Genomic DNA, 15,571 nt, shown 5'->3' with positions numbered 1-15,571 from the left:
TTTATCGTAACGTTACTCTTGAGGTGTTTTATGATGTTCTCTCAGTCTGCTCATGTGAATGGAGAGAATAAGAGAAGTGACAGATTTAAAAAATGCTCATGTTGTGGATGCAATTTTTAAAAAATTAGTAAATGATAGTTTAAAAAATACCAATATAGCTGTGGGCAGGGCTTCAGACCGCAGGTGATAAATTAAGTGATTTCCCTCCACTCTAGGTTCAGTTTCACACTTTTATATCAGAACATATGCTCCAAATGACATCTTTATTAAGGCAAAACCAGACATGTTAACTTTAAAGGTGCTTCTCTGAGACCAAACACACAACATCACAACACACACTTTATAAAAACACACATTACAACACAGACTGTTTATAAAAACACACATCACAACACACACTGATGATAAAAACACACAACATCACAACACACACTGTTTATAGAAACACACATCATCACAACACACACTGATTATAAAAACACACATTACAACACACACTGATTATAAAAACACACAACACACACTGATTATAAAAACACACATTACAACACACACTGATTATAAAAACACACAATACAACACACACTGATGATAAAACACACATCACAACACACTGATTATAAAAACACACATCACAACACACTGATTATAAAAACACACATCACAACACACACTGATTATAAAAACACACAACATTACAACACACACTGATTATAAAAACACACAACATCACAACACACACTTTATAAAAACACGCAACATTACAACACACACTGATTACAAAACACACAACATCACAACACACACTGATGATAAAACACACATCACAACACACACTGTTTATAAAAACACACAACATTACAACACACACTGATTATAAAAACACATGTTAATATCAGATATATCAGGATGATGACCCTGAAGCTCTCGTGATCTTTTATTACTACATTTCTAAGCTGTAGGAGGACACAAGTTTCTTCAGATGTGTCCTCGGGGCTCATACATTACCTCTTGTCATTTTAATGAGGGATTTTATAACTGAATTTCAGCATCTCCTTAATTATTAATTACTGAGTCTTCCTTTATTATTCTTGCCTTTGAATGTAACAAACACACTGTGCATACACACACACACACACACACACACATTAAAGCACAAGATCTGGACATGCAATATCTCATACAAAAAGATAAAAATGAGGCTTAAGGGTGGGAAATTAGTTCAAGCTCAGTGCTGATTGGTCAGCTGGTTGATGAGGGTGTGATGTAATGTGCAGCTACACTGAGCTTGATGCTGATTGGTCAGCTGGTTGATGAGGGTGTGATGTAATGTGCAGCTACACTGAGCTTGATGCTGATTGGTCAGCTGGTTGATGAGGGTGTGATGTAATGTGCAGCTACACTGAGCTTGATGCTGATTGGTCAGATGGTTGATGAGGATGTGATGTAATGTGCAGCTACACTGAGCTTGATGCTGATTGGTCAGATGGTTGATGAGGGACTGATTATATGTTATATGTAATGAAGTCTCTAATAATCTTGTAATTAGTCAGAATTCTGCACAGTTTAAAGTACATCATGTCTTATACACTGCATGAGATTTTAGAACAGTATCACACACTGTGTATAACATGCTACATGCTAAGGCCTGAAACACACTTGACTCTGTGACACACACACACACACACACACACACACACACACACACACACACACACACACACACACACAGGACTCTGTTACATTTATATTTTAGGTGTGTTTCAGGCCTGAGTGTGATTTGCTGTATTTAATCACTGATAAAGCTGGATTGTTGAAATCTCCGGTTGTTATATATTTACTCCTGAAGGCACATCAGTTTAAATGTGTTTTTGTTATATGTCATTTGTTGAAAATGTTTCACTGCAAACGGAAGAAGAGTAGAGGAGTAAAATGTAGAGATTTAAATGACAGCCTGTTGTTTCTGTTACTGAATGTATAGAGTAAAATGTACAGCTTCTGTTTCACACAATGCACCAAGTGTGTGTACATGTCACTGTAATATCAGCTAATGTAAATACTGTGACTGGATTACTGTGTACTACACTGTCAGGGTGGTGAATAAGCCCCACCCACATGTTCTGTAATATACATCAGACTTCACCCCTAACACCAAGACCCACCAGTTCTTAGACTGTCAAAAGAGTTTAGGCTTTCAGATGTTTTTTCCTGATATTATATACAGATGTACTTCAACAACAACAAAGGTATCATTATATACACAAATATTTGGTTGTATATCCCTCACTTGGAGGTCAAGCCATAACACCACCCCCATGTTTCACAGATGAACTCATCATGAGCAGATCCCTTCTTTCTTTACACTTTGGTCTTTCCAACAGTTCATCTCAGTTCCAGACTTGGAAAAAAAAAATACTAATAAAAATATGAATTGGCTTCACCAAATCACAACCCTCCAACCAGAAGATCTGAAACCATCCAGGGAACCTTGTTCTATGAGTTCTCTTATTATTTTATTTTCAGAACCATCACTTAGAGATGTTTACTTAGAGAGATGAGTTTGGGGGTGTAGTCTTATTATGGGTGGGGTTCTAGTGTTCGGGGTGAAGCATACATCGAAGCTACAATTCACTTTTTAAATAAAAATCTAAAATGTTTTCTTGATGTTAGATTATTCCATTTTATTAGTGTTATTTAATCACATTAATTAATGTTATTTCCTGTATTTATCTGTGTATATGTGGGAAAGAAGAACAGACTCTGAGGAACCTGTTACATCTCAGAAGGTTCAGAGAAGGTTCTGGTAATTATTTAGTATTTAGTACTGTTTATGAGAACCTGGAGTTGAGCAGTGTTTTATTAAAGGGATTTCAGCTGCTCTTGTGTTCTACTTATCCTCCACACTGAGTGTGTAAGGGCTTACGATTTGATCCGGAGTGACGTAACCGGGACAGAGCCGAGCTGTGGCGTTACTGCACTGGAGAACCATGAAGAGTTCTCTCTGGGTTCTGATCCAGCTGAAACTCCTGTGCCTTTTTCTTTCTTTTTTACAATCTGCACTTTAATAAACATCCTGAGTTGTTAGCAGACCAGCTGTGTCCTGTTGTTTGTCTTTATTGTCCACTAAGGTGGACATTTTTCTTTGGCTCACTATCATTTAAAAATAAGAATAGAGAATAAATCTAGAAGAAAATAAAGGTTATTGTTATTATACACAGGTTCTCCATTTTATTGTGAATGCTTCACAGAATAAGGCAGTTTATATCTATTTCTACTATATTTTGTTTAGTGTTAATTAGCTGAATCTGAAACTGAGTGAGAAAGTGACGTGACATACGGCTAAGTACGGTGACCCAGACTCAGAATTTGTTCTCTGCATTTGACCCATCCAAAGTGCACACACACACAGCAGTGAACACACACACCCACGGAGCAGTGGGCAGCTATTTATGCTGCGGCTCCCAGGGAAGAAGTTGGGGGGCTCAAGGGCACCTCAGTCGTGGCCGGCACGAGACTCGAACCCACAACCTTCGGGTTACGAGTCAGACTCTCTAACCATTAGGCCACGAACTGGGGCCTTTACTGATAATTCTAACATTATAACAGAGTTTATGAAGGTGGGCCAGGACCCTGGGGTTTCACCAGTGATATTATTTTATTATATTATTTACAATTATTGATATTAATTTTTTTTCTTGAGCTGCAGAAGTTTTGCTGGCGTTAAAAATAGACTCAGAATTTTAGAATTAGAATCTTTCTCTTATTTACTCCTTTATTTATGTCTGTAATTCCTAAGTGATTCTGGAGAGGACTCATTATTACTCGATGACTAATGTATTTGTTCTGAATGTTGTAGTGTTACAGAACATTTCAGGGGCAAAACAACACAACTGCTGCTGACTTATTGTGTCTCAGAAAGATGTTAATTCAGTGCCCCCACTTTGTAAAATAAAAACATGAAATAAATGGACTTTAACGGGATGATTTCTTTTGGGGTGAATTGAAAAATAAACCCAAATTGTAAATAAAGACTAAACTAATCAGAGACAGGGAGATATTATTAAAAGAGTGTCGTCCTTTTCGTCCTCGTTGGCGTCCCGTAACTTTGTGTGACGTCCGAAGCATGATGGCGGCGAGAGCAGGAAAGCAGCAGCAACGTGTGGGGAGGAAAAGCGGGTCTGGGGAGCAGGATGAGGAGGAACAGCCGCTCCAGGCCGTGCTGATTGCTGACAGCTTCAATCGGAGATTCTTCCCCATCACTAAAGACCAGCCGAGGGTGAGTTTATAGCCGCCTTATGGCCATTAGCTTATCTGTAACCCATAGGGCCCGCCTCCCTGGACCAGACAACCAATCAGAGACGGCCTCTGATTTTAAACGTCTGATGTAACAGGAACATCAGAGAGTGTGTGTGTGCGTGTGTGTTGGCGCGTGCGTGTGTGTACAGTGTGTGTGCCTGTGTACAGTATATGAGCGTGTGTTACTGCACGTCAGTGTGTGCCACAGTATTAATGTGTGTATTATTGAAGTAATTGAATCCCCCAACTGCTCCCTGGGTGCTGCAGCATAAATGGCTGCCCACTTGTGTGTGTGTGTGTGTGTGTGTGTGTGTGCAATCTGGATGGGTTAAATGCAGAGAACAAATTCCGAGTATGGTTCACCGTACTTAGCTGTATGTCACGTCACTAAAACAACAGACACTTTAACGCTGACACACACTAACATGCTTTAATGTGTCTGTCTGTCTGTCTGTCTGTCTGTCTGTCTGTCTGTCTGTCTCAGGCACTCCTCCCCTTGGCCAATGTCTCCATGATCGACTACACTCTGGAGTTCTTGACATCTACAGGTGTGCAGGAGACGTTTGTTTTCTGCTGCTGGATGTCCAACAAGATAAAGGACCATCTTCTGTAAGTCTCTGTCTGTCTGTCAGTCTCTCTCTCTCTCTCTCTCTCTCTCTCTCTGATGATGATGATGATGATGATGATATATGTGATTGTACAGGAAGTCCAAGTGGTGTCGTCCCAGCTCTCCGAACACGGTGCACATCATCACGTCAGACTTGTACCGCTCTTTGGGAGATGTTCTGAGGGACGTGGACGCTAAATCCCTCGTTCGCTCCGACTTCATCCTGGTGTATGGAGACGTGGTGTCCAATATTGACCTGTCCCACGCCCTGCAGCAACACAAGTGTGTGCGCGCGAGTGTGTGTGTGCGCGCGAGTGTGTGTGTGTGTGCGCGCGAGTGTGTGTGTGTGTGTGCGCGCGAGTGTGTGTGTGTGTGCGCGCGAGTGTGTGTGTGTGTGTGCGCGCGCGAGTGTGTGTGTGTGTGTGCGCGCGCGAGTGTGTGTGTGTGTGTGCGCGCGCGAGTGTGTGTGTGTGTGTGCGCGCGCGAGTGTGTGTGTGTGTGTGTGCGCGCGAGTGTGTGTGTGTGTGTGTGCGCGCGAGTGTGTGTGTGTGTGTGTGTGCGCGCGAGTGTGTGTGTGTGTGTGCGCGCGCGAGTGTGTGTGTGTGTGTGCGCGCGCGCGCGAGTGTGTGTGCGCGCGTGTGTGTAATTATAGTTGGTATATATGATAAAAATGTATGTGTTTTATAAATGACAAACGTTCATTTAATCTCTCCCTCTCTCTGTCTCTCTCTGTCTCTCTCTCTCTGTCTCCCTCTCTCTGTCACCCTCTCTGTCACCCTCTCTCACTCTCTCTCTCTCGCGCTCTCTCTCTCTCTCTCTCACTCGCTCTCCCTCTCCCTCTCCCTCCATATAGACTGAGGCGTAAAGAGGAGAAGAACATCTCAGTGATGACGATGATTTTCAGGGAGTCATCCCCTGGCAACCGGACACGCTGTGATGAGGATGATGTCATCGTTGCCGTAGATACCAAGAGTAACAGAGTTCTCCACTATCAGAAGACCCAGGGTCTGAATAAGATCCACTTCCCCATGGTAACTAGACCCTGTGTAGAGGGTGTGGTGTGGGACGGGACACGCCCACAGTGTGGATTCAGACTTAACGATTCGTTTGTTTATTACAGAACATTTTCCATAGTGGCAGTGATGAGTTTGAGGTCCGTCATGATCTGCTGGACTGCCATATCAGTATCTGTTCCCCTCAGGTGTGTGTCTACTCTGCACCACACACACACACACACACACACACACACTCCCTGTACATAACGAGTGTATGACTGTTCCTCAGGTGGCTGAACTCTTCACTGATAACTTTGACTATCAGACCAGGAACGACTTTGTCCGTGGGATTCTCGTTAACGAGGAGGTCAGAGCACTTACACACCTCACACACTAGTAACTTTATTCAGCTTGTTCCTCATGCTAGCCAGAGTAAACTGGTTATAGTAGCATGTAGCAGTGTGTTGTTGTTTACACTGATTTTCCTGGTAGATTTTGGGGAATCAGATCCACATGTTTGTGAGTAAAGATGGCTACGGCGCACGCGTCTCCAACCTGCACATGTACGACTCCGTGTCCTGTGATCTGATTGGTCGCTGGGCGTATCCCATCACCCCTGAAGCTAACTTCTCAGATGAAGAGGGGCGGAGCTGCACGCACTCGCGCCACAACGTTTACCGTGAAGTGGGCGTCGGCCTGGGACACGGCAGTTTGATGGAGGAGAACGTTCTGATTGGACGAAACACGGTGATCGGCGCCAACTGCAGTCTGTCAAACACTGTGATTGGGGCTAACTGTCTCATCGGTAACACTTCCTGTTTCACCCTCACTTCCTGTTTCACTCTCGCTTGGGATTTTCTCTCTGACGTGTGTGCGTGTGTGTATCTGTGCGTCTCCTAGGTGATGGTGTGGTGTTGGATCGAGCGTTTATCTGGAACAACGTTCGTATTGGTGAAGGTGTGACGGTTCGTCAGTCTGTGATCTGTGATGGAGTGGAGGTGAAACATGGAGTTACACTCAAACCACAGTGTGTACTCGCTTATAGTGTAAGCATGCACACACAAACACACGCACACACACACACACACACTACTATTGTTCCTCATCTCTAACACACCTCTGATGATAATTATCTCTGTATAGCTCTTGTACATTATCCCATGACCTTTACCCCCTGGGTGTAGGTGGTGGTGGGGCCGGGCGTGTCTCTCCCTGAGGGGACGGTTGTGTCTCTGCATCACCCAGACGAAGAGGAGGAAGATGAAGATGAAGATGAGTTCCTGAGTGATGATAATGATGTCAGCGTTCATAAAGACAAGGCCAAACACAAGGGTACACACACACACACACACACACACACACACACACACACACACACACCTGATACACAGCTGTATAGTTCACAAGACTATACACACACCTGTATAGGTGAGGGCGGAGCTAAAAATCTCTGATTGGTAGATCAGTCAAACAGATGGAGAAATGTTTTGTTTATTTGTTTGTGGTGTTTAGCGTATAACCCAGCTGAGGTGGGCTCTGAGGGGCGGGGCTACCTGTGGAAGAACAGCAGCATTAATGATGTGGAGGAGGAGGAGCTAACACAGTGCATTTGGGGTAACACACACACACACACGTAAATGAAAGGTCTGTGTTTGCATTGTGATCATGTGTGTGCTTGTGTGCGCGAGCAGGTCTGGTTATAAAGTCTGATCCTGAGAGTGAGACACAGAGCGAGGCCAGTGAAGGGTCACATGACCCTGGGAGTCGATCTGAATCGCCCGAGCTTGACGATGTTAAAGGTACTGACACTCGGGCCGAGTCCCAAATCACGAAACATCATGCCATGGTTACTATGACGACAGACAACACTTTGTGTTGGTGTCACTTCGCTCTTGGTGGTCTGTTGTCATGGTAACCGCACACTCTGTTGCAGAAAGGTTTTATTAGCTAACATACGATATCTCTAATATGTAGACTGTTCTATGAAGGTAGTGTAATGTGATTTGGGAGGTAACACCGTTGTCATGGTGATCACCGTGGCTAGAAGATAGTGTATACTTTATACATAAAGTTCAACTGTGTGTGTGTCAGTGTTTCAGAACGAGGTTCTCGGCACTCTGCAGCGAGGTCTGGAGGAGAACATCAGCTGTGACAATCTGGTTCTGGAGATCAACTCGCTCAAGTGAGTCAAAGAGGGAATAAGAAGTAGCTGTGATTTAAGGGTAATAAAATCCCTCAGGGTGGTGAAACAGGAGTGTCACCCGCTCTAGTGTCACCCGCTCTAGTGTCGCCCGCTCTGTCGTCGCCCGCTCTGTCGTCGCCCGCTCTAGTGTCGCCCGCTCTAGTGTCGCCCGCTCTAGTGTCGCCCGCTCTAGTGTCGCCCGCTCTGTCGTCGCCCGCTCTGTCGTCGCCCGCTCTGTCGTCGCCCGCTCTAGTGTCGCCCGCTCTAGTGTCGCCCGCTCTAGTGTCGCCCGCTCTAGTGTCGCCCGCTCTAGTGTCGCCCGCTCTAGTGTCGCCCGCTCTGTCGTCATTTACATTTACAGCACATGACAGACTCTCTTATTCAGAGCGACGTGCTTTTAGGTAACTCTGGGTCACTCGGTTACAGACTTAAGATACCACGAGTCTAAAACACTGTTCAATAATATATCTAATACACATACAACAACACACAGGTGCTAGTTGAAGAGTTTCATGAAGAAGTAGGTCTATAACCGTGACTCAGATATCCACTGACTCAGCTGTCTGGACCTCTAGGGGAAGGTTATCCCACCCCCTCGGTGCAGAACAGAACAGAGTCTTGTAGTAAACTTCCCTCTTACCCTGAGAGATGGTGGGACAGGTGGTGTAGTGCTGTAGATCTGAGGGTGTGTAGATCTCATCAGTGTTTAAATCTGACGTGTGCAGCTACAGGGTGGTGTGTGAGAACTCGGGCAGGTTTAAAACAAGCAGCTGCATTTTGGGTCATTTGCATGATCAGCTCTAACATGAGTAACAGTAATTCTGGTGATTTTACAGGTATGCATATAACATCACTCTAAAGGAAGTCATGCAGATTCTCACTAAAGTCGTTCTGGAGTTTCCTTTCCAACAGCAAGGAGCTCACATCACTGCTGCCCAGTACTCCACTCTACTGCTGCCTGTGAGTCTGTCTGTCTGTGTGTCTGTCTGTCTGTGTGTCTGTCTGTCTGTGTGTCTGTCTGTCTGTGAGTCTGTCTGTCTGTGAGTCTGTCTGTCTGTGAGTCTGTCTCTCTGTCTGTCTCTCTGTCTGTCTCTCTGTCTGTCTGTGAGTCTGTCTGTCTGTCAGTATGTCTGTCTGTCTGTGAGTCTGTCTGTCTGTGAGTCTGTCTGTCTGTCTGTCTGTCTGTCTGTCTCTGTGTGAGTCTGTCTGTCTGTCTCTGTCTGTCTGTCTGTCTGTCTGTGAGTCTCTGTCTGTCTGTCTGTCTGTCTGTCTGTGAGTCTCTGTCTGTCTGTCTGTCTGTGAGTCTCTCTGTTTGTCTCTCTGTCTGTGAGTCTCTCTGTCTGTCTGTGAGTCTCTCTGTCTGTCTGTCTGTCTGTCTGTCTGTCTGTCTCTCTGGCTGCCTGTCTATCTCTTTGTCTGTCTCTCTGACAGTCTGTCTGTCTGTGAGTCTCTCTGTCTGTCTGTCTGCCTGTCTGTCTCTCTGTCATCTCTTTCTCTGTCTGTCTCTCTGTCTGTCTGTGAGTCTGTCTGTCTGTCTGTATGTCTGTCTGTGAGTCTGTCTGTCTGTCTGAGTCTGTCTGTCTGTCTGTCTGTCTGTCTGTGAGTCTGTCTGTCTGTCTGTCTGTCTGTGAGTCTGTCTGTCTGTCTGTCTGTCTGTCTCTCTGTCATCTCTTTCTCTGTCTGTCTCTCTGTCTGTCTCTCTCTGTCTCTCTGTCATCTCTCTCTGTCATCTCTCTCTGTCATCTCTCTCTGTCATCTCTCTCTGTCATCTCTCTCTGTCATCTCTCTCTGTCATCTCTCTCTGTCATTTCTCTCTGTCTGTCTGTCTGTTAGACTGTCTGTTAGTCTGTCTGTCTCTGTGTGTCTGTGAGTGTCTGCCTGTCCATCTTTCTGTCTGTCTCTCTGTCTGTCTCTCTGTCATCTCTCTCTGTCATCTCTCTCTGTCATCTCTCTCTGTCATCTCTCTCTGTCATCTCTCTCTGTCTGTCTCTCTGTTAGTCTGTCTGTTAGTCTGTCTGTCTCTGTGTGTCTGTGAGTGTCTGCCTGTCCATCTTTCTGTCTGTCTCTCTGTCATCTGTCTGTCTGTCTCTCTGCCTGTCTGTCTCTCACTCTGTCTGTTGTTTGTTTGTCTTTCTCTCTCCATGTCTCTCGCTTTCTGTTATTACTATAGATGATTTCTGTAGACATTTAAAATGTATAAAATAAAAGTGCTCTGTGTATTTGATTGCTTATTGGTGTGTGTGTGTATGTGTGTGTGTGTGTGTGTGTGTGTGTGTGTGCGTGTGTGTTTAGTTGTTGAAGAAGTGGTCTCCAGTGTTTAAGAACTATGTGAAGCGAGCTCAGGATCACGCACACTGTCTCTCCACTCTGGAGGAAGTGTTCATGGAGCACGACGGACACTGGCCTGCTCTCGCTAAGGTAAAGCCACACCCACAGCTTTAAACCACACCCACCACACCGAGCCACACCCACAGCAATGAGCTATTTTCACCACACAAAACCACACCCACAGCTGTAAACCAAACAAATATAACTCATACCATGCCCATCACATAAAACCACACCCACCGCAGTAAACCACACCCACTGCAGTAAACCACACCCACAAGTAAGCTCAGTTTGTACACTATATAGTAGTGCACTGTGGTTTAGGTGTGTGTGTGTGTGTGTGCTCTGTAGGTGTTGATGAGTGTGTACCAGTTGGAGATACTAGATGAGGACTCCATTGTGCGCTGGTTCTCTCAGGGAGCTCAGACCGAGAGGAGCAGAACCCTGCGCAAGAACCCCGGGGTGAGACACTGACTGTAGTTCTTTACTCTGTTATAAATCTAATTACATATATTTAATATACAGAATATGGTAATGTGTTGTGTTACTTCAGTAAGTTAGTTTATTTATAGAGCACATTTATATTCAGCTTCCACTGACTGTGCTGTACAAAACTGTCCAACACATCCAACGAGGAGCAGAAAAGAACAGATGTAAAGGAGAGAATTATTTAAAGAATAAATAACTGCAGGTGAAGAGGCTGGAAATGGCAGAGAATAAAGCCCAGATTTAAAGTCTGGAGGGAGCTGAGGGGACCTAAAGGACCCTGGTGCTGAGCACGACACAGTTAGGTCTGTAATGTCAGAAGGTGGCTGTGTCCCATTAGTGCTTTACAAACAAACTCTGATGTAGATGTACAAGATGTAGACATGTTGTTGACGGGAAATAACGAACGTGTGTGTGTACTTTGTGTGCGTGTGTGTGTGTGTGTGTGTGCAGCTGCTGAAGTTCATCCAGTGGTTGGAGGAGGCTGAAGAGTCTTCAGAGGGAGATAACTGAACACCAGTCAGAACACCACTGATCTGCGAGTGTGTGTGCGCGAGTGTGTGTGTGCGAGTGTGTGTGTGCGAGTGTGCGTGTGAAGCAGAGCTGATCTCATGCTAATGTGAGAACCCTGATGTAAACACACAAGGTGTTTATTAACGCACTTAACGCTGCTTTCTGATGCTTTTGTAAATCTGCTTTTGTTGTGTGTGTTGTTGTTACCATGGACTTGACCTAACCTTTGACCCTTATGTTAGTCCTGACTACATTTTGATTGGCAGCTGTGAGACCTGTTTAAAGCTGAAATAAAAGTGTGTTTATTTATCCAGAGTGCGTCCTACTGCTCTTTATACTCCCAGCTACTGAAGTGCGTCATTGTCCTGATGAAGAGACACAAAGCGACAGATAATCAGGTTTTCATGAACATTGTGTTTCCTAACTCCACCTTACAGTAGTGTAGGTTCACCTTCACATATACGAGCTCTCAGTGATGTGTACAGAGACATCAGGAATAAACGGTTGGAGGACAGTAGGAGACAAGGTTGGTGCTACAGCTGAGTCTGAGAAGCTAATATGGTTATCTGAAGTGAGAACATGGTCAAAGCCCTAAAGCGTGAGAGACGAGTACAGACTCGAGGGTATCTACTGCTCAGCGTGGTTTAGTTCTTCATCTCTGTGTGTTGAGTGTGGAGCAGCATTTTATTACCCATGTGAATGACAGGAACATCAGTAACCTGCACTTCTGTTCACATCTCCATTTTATTGTCATCCTCCAGAGAAAAGATAGACCTTTCATTCGTCTATCTGAGGCTCCAGTACCATGGTTACATCACTCCATTACACCATAACCACATCACAGATTGCTGTAATCACTGATTTAACACACTGCATCTTCTCCTGCAACTGAAAGAACAACAGATCCGTTATTCTTCATTTATTCTGTCATTTATCAGGAAGAGCTTTTGCCTCCACACGACCACAGCATTCTCTCCTCAGGGCTCTGAGCTAACAGACAGAACGGCACCACATGCGGCTCTGAGCTATGGCTTAATGAGAAGGAGGTGTGGCTTTAAAGGAGGTGTGGCTGAGAAAACTCTTTTGGAAACCTGTCCTGAGGTCCAGAAGATGTTTCCGAGGTCATTTTTATCCCAACACTCCAACACCCTTCTCTGTGTCTCAGTCTGTTCGGATAAACACACAGATTTGTTTACACACAAGGTTTTAACCCTTACACATAAAATTTACCTCAAACTTCACCTTAGATCGCAGATATGTTTGATACCTGATGATAGAGAAGGTAAATCTGACACCTGTGCTGATTACAGTCACTGAGATGAACAAATCACTCATCTGTACACACACACACACACACACACTAATACACACTTACACACACCATTCGTTAGATAAACATATGACATATGAAAACAGACTCAACATATGGGTCAAACTTACAGGTGTGAATACTTTACTGTCTGGATGTTCCAGTAGGAGCAGAAACATATCACCTCTATCTTATCCTCACTGCATTGGCTTATAAAATATAATTAGTAGAGACGTAGAGCGGGTCATTAAGGCATTAAGTGTGAGATGCCCTCAGATCTACAGCACTACACCACCGGTCCCACCATCTCTCAGGGTAAGAGGTAAGTTTACTACAAGACTCTGTTCTGTTCTGCACCGAGGTGGTGAGATGAACCTCCCCTAGAGGTCCAGACAGCTGAGTCACTGGTTATCTTCAAATGATGGTTACCAGGCTGACCCAGAGATAATGTATTCAATGATAGAGACATAAAAGCACTTTTGTACGTCGCTCTGAATAAGAGAATCTGTCACATGTTGTAAATGTAAGTCATGTGTGATCGTTGTGTTGTGTTCAACACCTTGGACTCAAGAGGAACAAAGATTCCCATCTGTTTTATCTCTAAAAACACTCACTTATTAATTACCGTCTCTATAGGTTTGTGGGTACAAATTTGTAAAAAAAAAAAAAGATTTGTTAAATATATAAAATAACAAAGAAATCCTAAATTTTATCATTTACAATAATCAGCTAGAATAAACTAGACAATATAAAATGTTTGCTATCCCTCCGTCACCAGTTTATCCAGAATCTGGAGGTTTTATAGGAAATTATCCTAACAGGACACAACAAATGTCTGAAAATGTTTTTAATAGTTTTTTCTGTTTTAAGTCAATTTTTAGGGTAAGAAAAAGACTCAGCTGCTGTAGAGTCTCTCTTATTTTGCACCTTATGTCATGACACTATAGTTTTCTTTCTTTCTTTCTTTCTTTCTTTCTTTCTTTCTTTCTTTCTTTCTAATTGCACAGATTAATAACATCAGTAATGATGGGTTTTGTATCTTGAGGCTGAACAACAGCTTTAGACAAAGCTGTATAATTAATGATGAGGACATAAACCCAGCAGGGGGCGCTAATGTACCACAACACCTTGATCTGAGAGAAGAAGCAGCAGCAGCCGGTCTGAATTGTTGTTTGTACAGAACATCCCAGAGACCTGGTGAGTTAAATGTGATCATCAGACTGTAGTGTGTGATGTAATGATGTAATCTTCACTCTGTTTAGTGCACTTCGTTCAGACTTGAAGCTGTTTGGGACTCAGCGGTGTTGATATTTAATGCGTGTTATTGACGACACTGACGTATTGTTTCAGTTTATTCTCACGTGTTTCTGCGGGTGTCAGTGTGTTAAACATTCATGTGGATATGAGACTGAACACCTCCTGGTTCTGCACGGTTCATGTGTTCATTCACAGACTGTAATGGACATTAAAATCCTGCTATAAATAGAACAGTGTCCATGGATTACGGGTGAGGTTTCAGTGACGTGTCCAGCGGCGCCATCTCCTGGTCAGATGAACACACAGCACTCAGGACACTGAAGACTGAAAAACACATTCCAGTGTTCAAAAGTTTGTGCCCCTGCTAGAAACCAGTGTGTAGAACAGTGAAGGTTGTGATATAAAAATCTCGGAGGATGTTGGAGGTCGAGATAAGGTGTGTGTGTGTGTGTGTGTATGTATATGTATGTGTGTGTTTGTGTGTTTCCAGTAGCAGCTCTTTCTTACTCTGGTCTTCAGATGAGAGAGAACATTTCACGGTCTCCCTCATCTGAAGACCAGAGTAAGAAAGAGCTGCTACTGGAAACGGTCTGATTATTTATCAAACACAACAATAATAAAAGTAAATCGATTGTCGCTCTTCTATTTGTTCCTAATGGTCTGCTCTAGATATGAAGGATGCCCTGTTGCAGCCTGATGTCTGGAACAAGCTGTGACACTCAGTCCGAGACTTCTGACTCGAACTGCACACACAGACAGAGTAGAACAACCGCCCGTAAAGGAGAGAAGTCGTACCAGTGCTCCGAGTGTGGGAAGAGTTTCGCTCAGCACAGCAGCCTTCAGCGACACCAGCGCATCCACACCGGAGAGAAAACTCACCACTGTTTACTGTGTGGTAAGAGTTTTAATCAGCAGAGCACTTTTCAGCGACACCAGCGCATCCACACGGGAGAGAAGCCGTATCGCTGCTCGCAGTGCGGCACCAGTTTCACCATACAGAGTAACCTGAGACGACACCAACGCATCCACACGGGGGAGAAGCCCTATCACTGCTCGCTGTGTGGGAAACACTTCACCAACCACAGCACCCTCCAGCACCACCAGCGCATCCACACCGGAGAGAAGCCGTATCAGTGCTCCCAGTGCGGACGCAGTTTCACAGAGCATGGAACTCTCCAGCGACACCGCCGCATCCACACCGGGGAGAAGCCGTATCACTGCACAGACTGCGGGAAGAGTTTCAAACAGCAAACCGCCCTGCAGCAGCACCAGCGCATCCACACCGGGGAGAAGCCGTATCACTGCACGCAGTGCGGGAAGAACTTCATACAGCAGGGTCACCTCCAACAACACCAGCGCACTCACAAAGGAGAGACTCCGTACGAGTCTGCTGTGTGGGAGGAGATTTACACACCCGACTCAACACCAGTGTGTTCAGTGATCATTTGATTTATTCACGTTATCTTAAATATCTTACAGTGTGTTTAATAAATAAACTGATTTCTTGACTTCATTAATCTTTCCATTCGACTCTTTCCATTTTTCTCTGCTAATATACAGACTCGTGTTCACAAGACACTTGGCTTCAAATCCACTCT

The 15,571-nt window shown here is 44.4% G+C and overlaps 3 protein-coding genes across 8 annotated transcripts in view; all 3 read left to right on the top strand.

Moving 5' to 3' along the window:
• Nucleotides 1-438, top strand: part of acap2a (ArfGAP with coiled-coil, ankyrin repeat and PH domains 2a) — a 13,963-nt gene extending 13,525 nt beyond the window's left edge. For all 4 annotated transcript variants that reach the window (XM_027142554.2, XM_027142556.2, XM_027142555.2 and 1 more), the window contains one exon: nucleotides 1-438. This exon is cut by the window's left edge and continues 778 nt beyond it. The gene's annotated coding sequence lies outside the window, so the exon portion shown is untranslated.
• A 3,647-nt stretch (nucleotides 439-4,085) lies between these two features.
• On the top strand, nucleotides 4,086-11,720 carry eif2b5 (eukaryotic translation initiation factor 2B, subunit 5 epsilon). Its single transcript, XM_027142561.2, has 16 exons — nucleotides 4,086-4,276; nucleotides 4,781-4,905; nucleotides 5,000-5,185; nucleotides 5,757-5,934; nucleotides 6,024-6,104; nucleotides 6,188-6,265; nucleotides 6,391-6,703; nucleotides 6,799-6,944; nucleotides 7,083-7,230; nucleotides 7,411-7,512; nucleotides 7,590-7,697; nucleotides 7,990-8,080; nucleotides 8,917-9,040; nucleotides 10,373-10,498; nucleotides 10,760-10,870; nucleotides 11,348-11,720. Exons 1-16 carry the CDS (start codon nucleotides 4,124-4,126, stop codon nucleotides 11,405-11,407), a joined length of 2,130 nt encoding a protein of 709 aa, XP_026998362.2. The 5' UTR covers nucleotides 4,086-4,123; the 3' UTR covers nucleotides 11,408-11,720.
• A 2,056-nt stretch (nucleotides 11,721-13,776) lies between these two features.
• On the top strand, nucleotides 13,777-15,486 carry LOC125138397 (zinc finger protein 239-like). Of its 3 annotated transcripts, none has more exons than XM_047814414.1 (3): nucleotides 13,800-13,913; nucleotides 14,169-14,409; nucleotides 14,643-15,486. In XM_047814414.1, exon 3 carries the CDS (start codon nucleotides 14,652-14,654, stop codon nucleotides 15,420-15,422), a length of 771 nt encoding a protein of 256 aa, XP_047670370.1. In that variant the 5' UTR covers nucleotides 13,800-13,913; nucleotides 14,169-14,409; nucleotides 14,643-14,651; the 3' UTR covers nucleotides 15,423-15,486. The 3 variants fall into 3 exon arrangements, with proteins under 3 accessions (XP_047670367.1, XP_047670370.1, XP_047670368.1); XM_047814412.1 differs by having other exon boundaries at nucleotides 13,809-13,913; nucleotides 14,067-14,409; XM_047814411.1 differs by lacking the exon at nucleotides 14,169-14,409 and having other exon boundaries at nucleotides 13,777-13,913.
• Nucleotides 15,487-15,571: the final 85 nt, after the last annotated feature.

The sequence above is a fragment of the Tachysurus fulvidraco genome, chromosome 1 (assembly GCF_022655615.1).
Source record: "Tachysurus fulvidraco isolate hzauxx_2018 chromosome 1, HZAU_PFXX_2.0, whole genome shotgun sequence".
In the NCBI taxonomy this organism is placed as follows: domain Eukaryota; kingdom Metazoa; phylum Chordata; class Actinopteri; order Siluriformes; family Bagridae; genus Tachysurus; species Tachysurus fulvidraco.
The sequence above is the reverse complement of the archived record's forward strand: the minus strand, read 5'-3'. Positions and strand labels throughout refer to the sequence as shown.

Excerpts from the sequence above, each read along its gene's own strand:
- eif2b5 (XM_027142561.2), top strand. The coding sequence starts at position 4,124 with ATGATGGCGGCGAGAGCAGGAAAGCAGCAGCAACGTGTGGGGAGGAAA. Across the intron at positions 7,698-7,989 it reads CGAGCTTGACGATGTTAAAG|TGTTTCAGAACGAGGTTCTC; the intron begins GTACTGACACTC and ends TGTGTGTGTCAG. Across the intron at positions 10,871-11,347 it reads CCCTGCGCAAGAACCCCGGG|CTGCTGAAGTTCATCCAGTG; the intron begins GTGAGACACTGA and ends GTGTGTGTGCAG.
- LOC125138397 (XM_047814411.1), top strand. The coding sequence starts at position 14,652 with ATGCCCTGTTGCAGCCTGATGTCTGGAACAAGCTGTGACACTCAGTCC.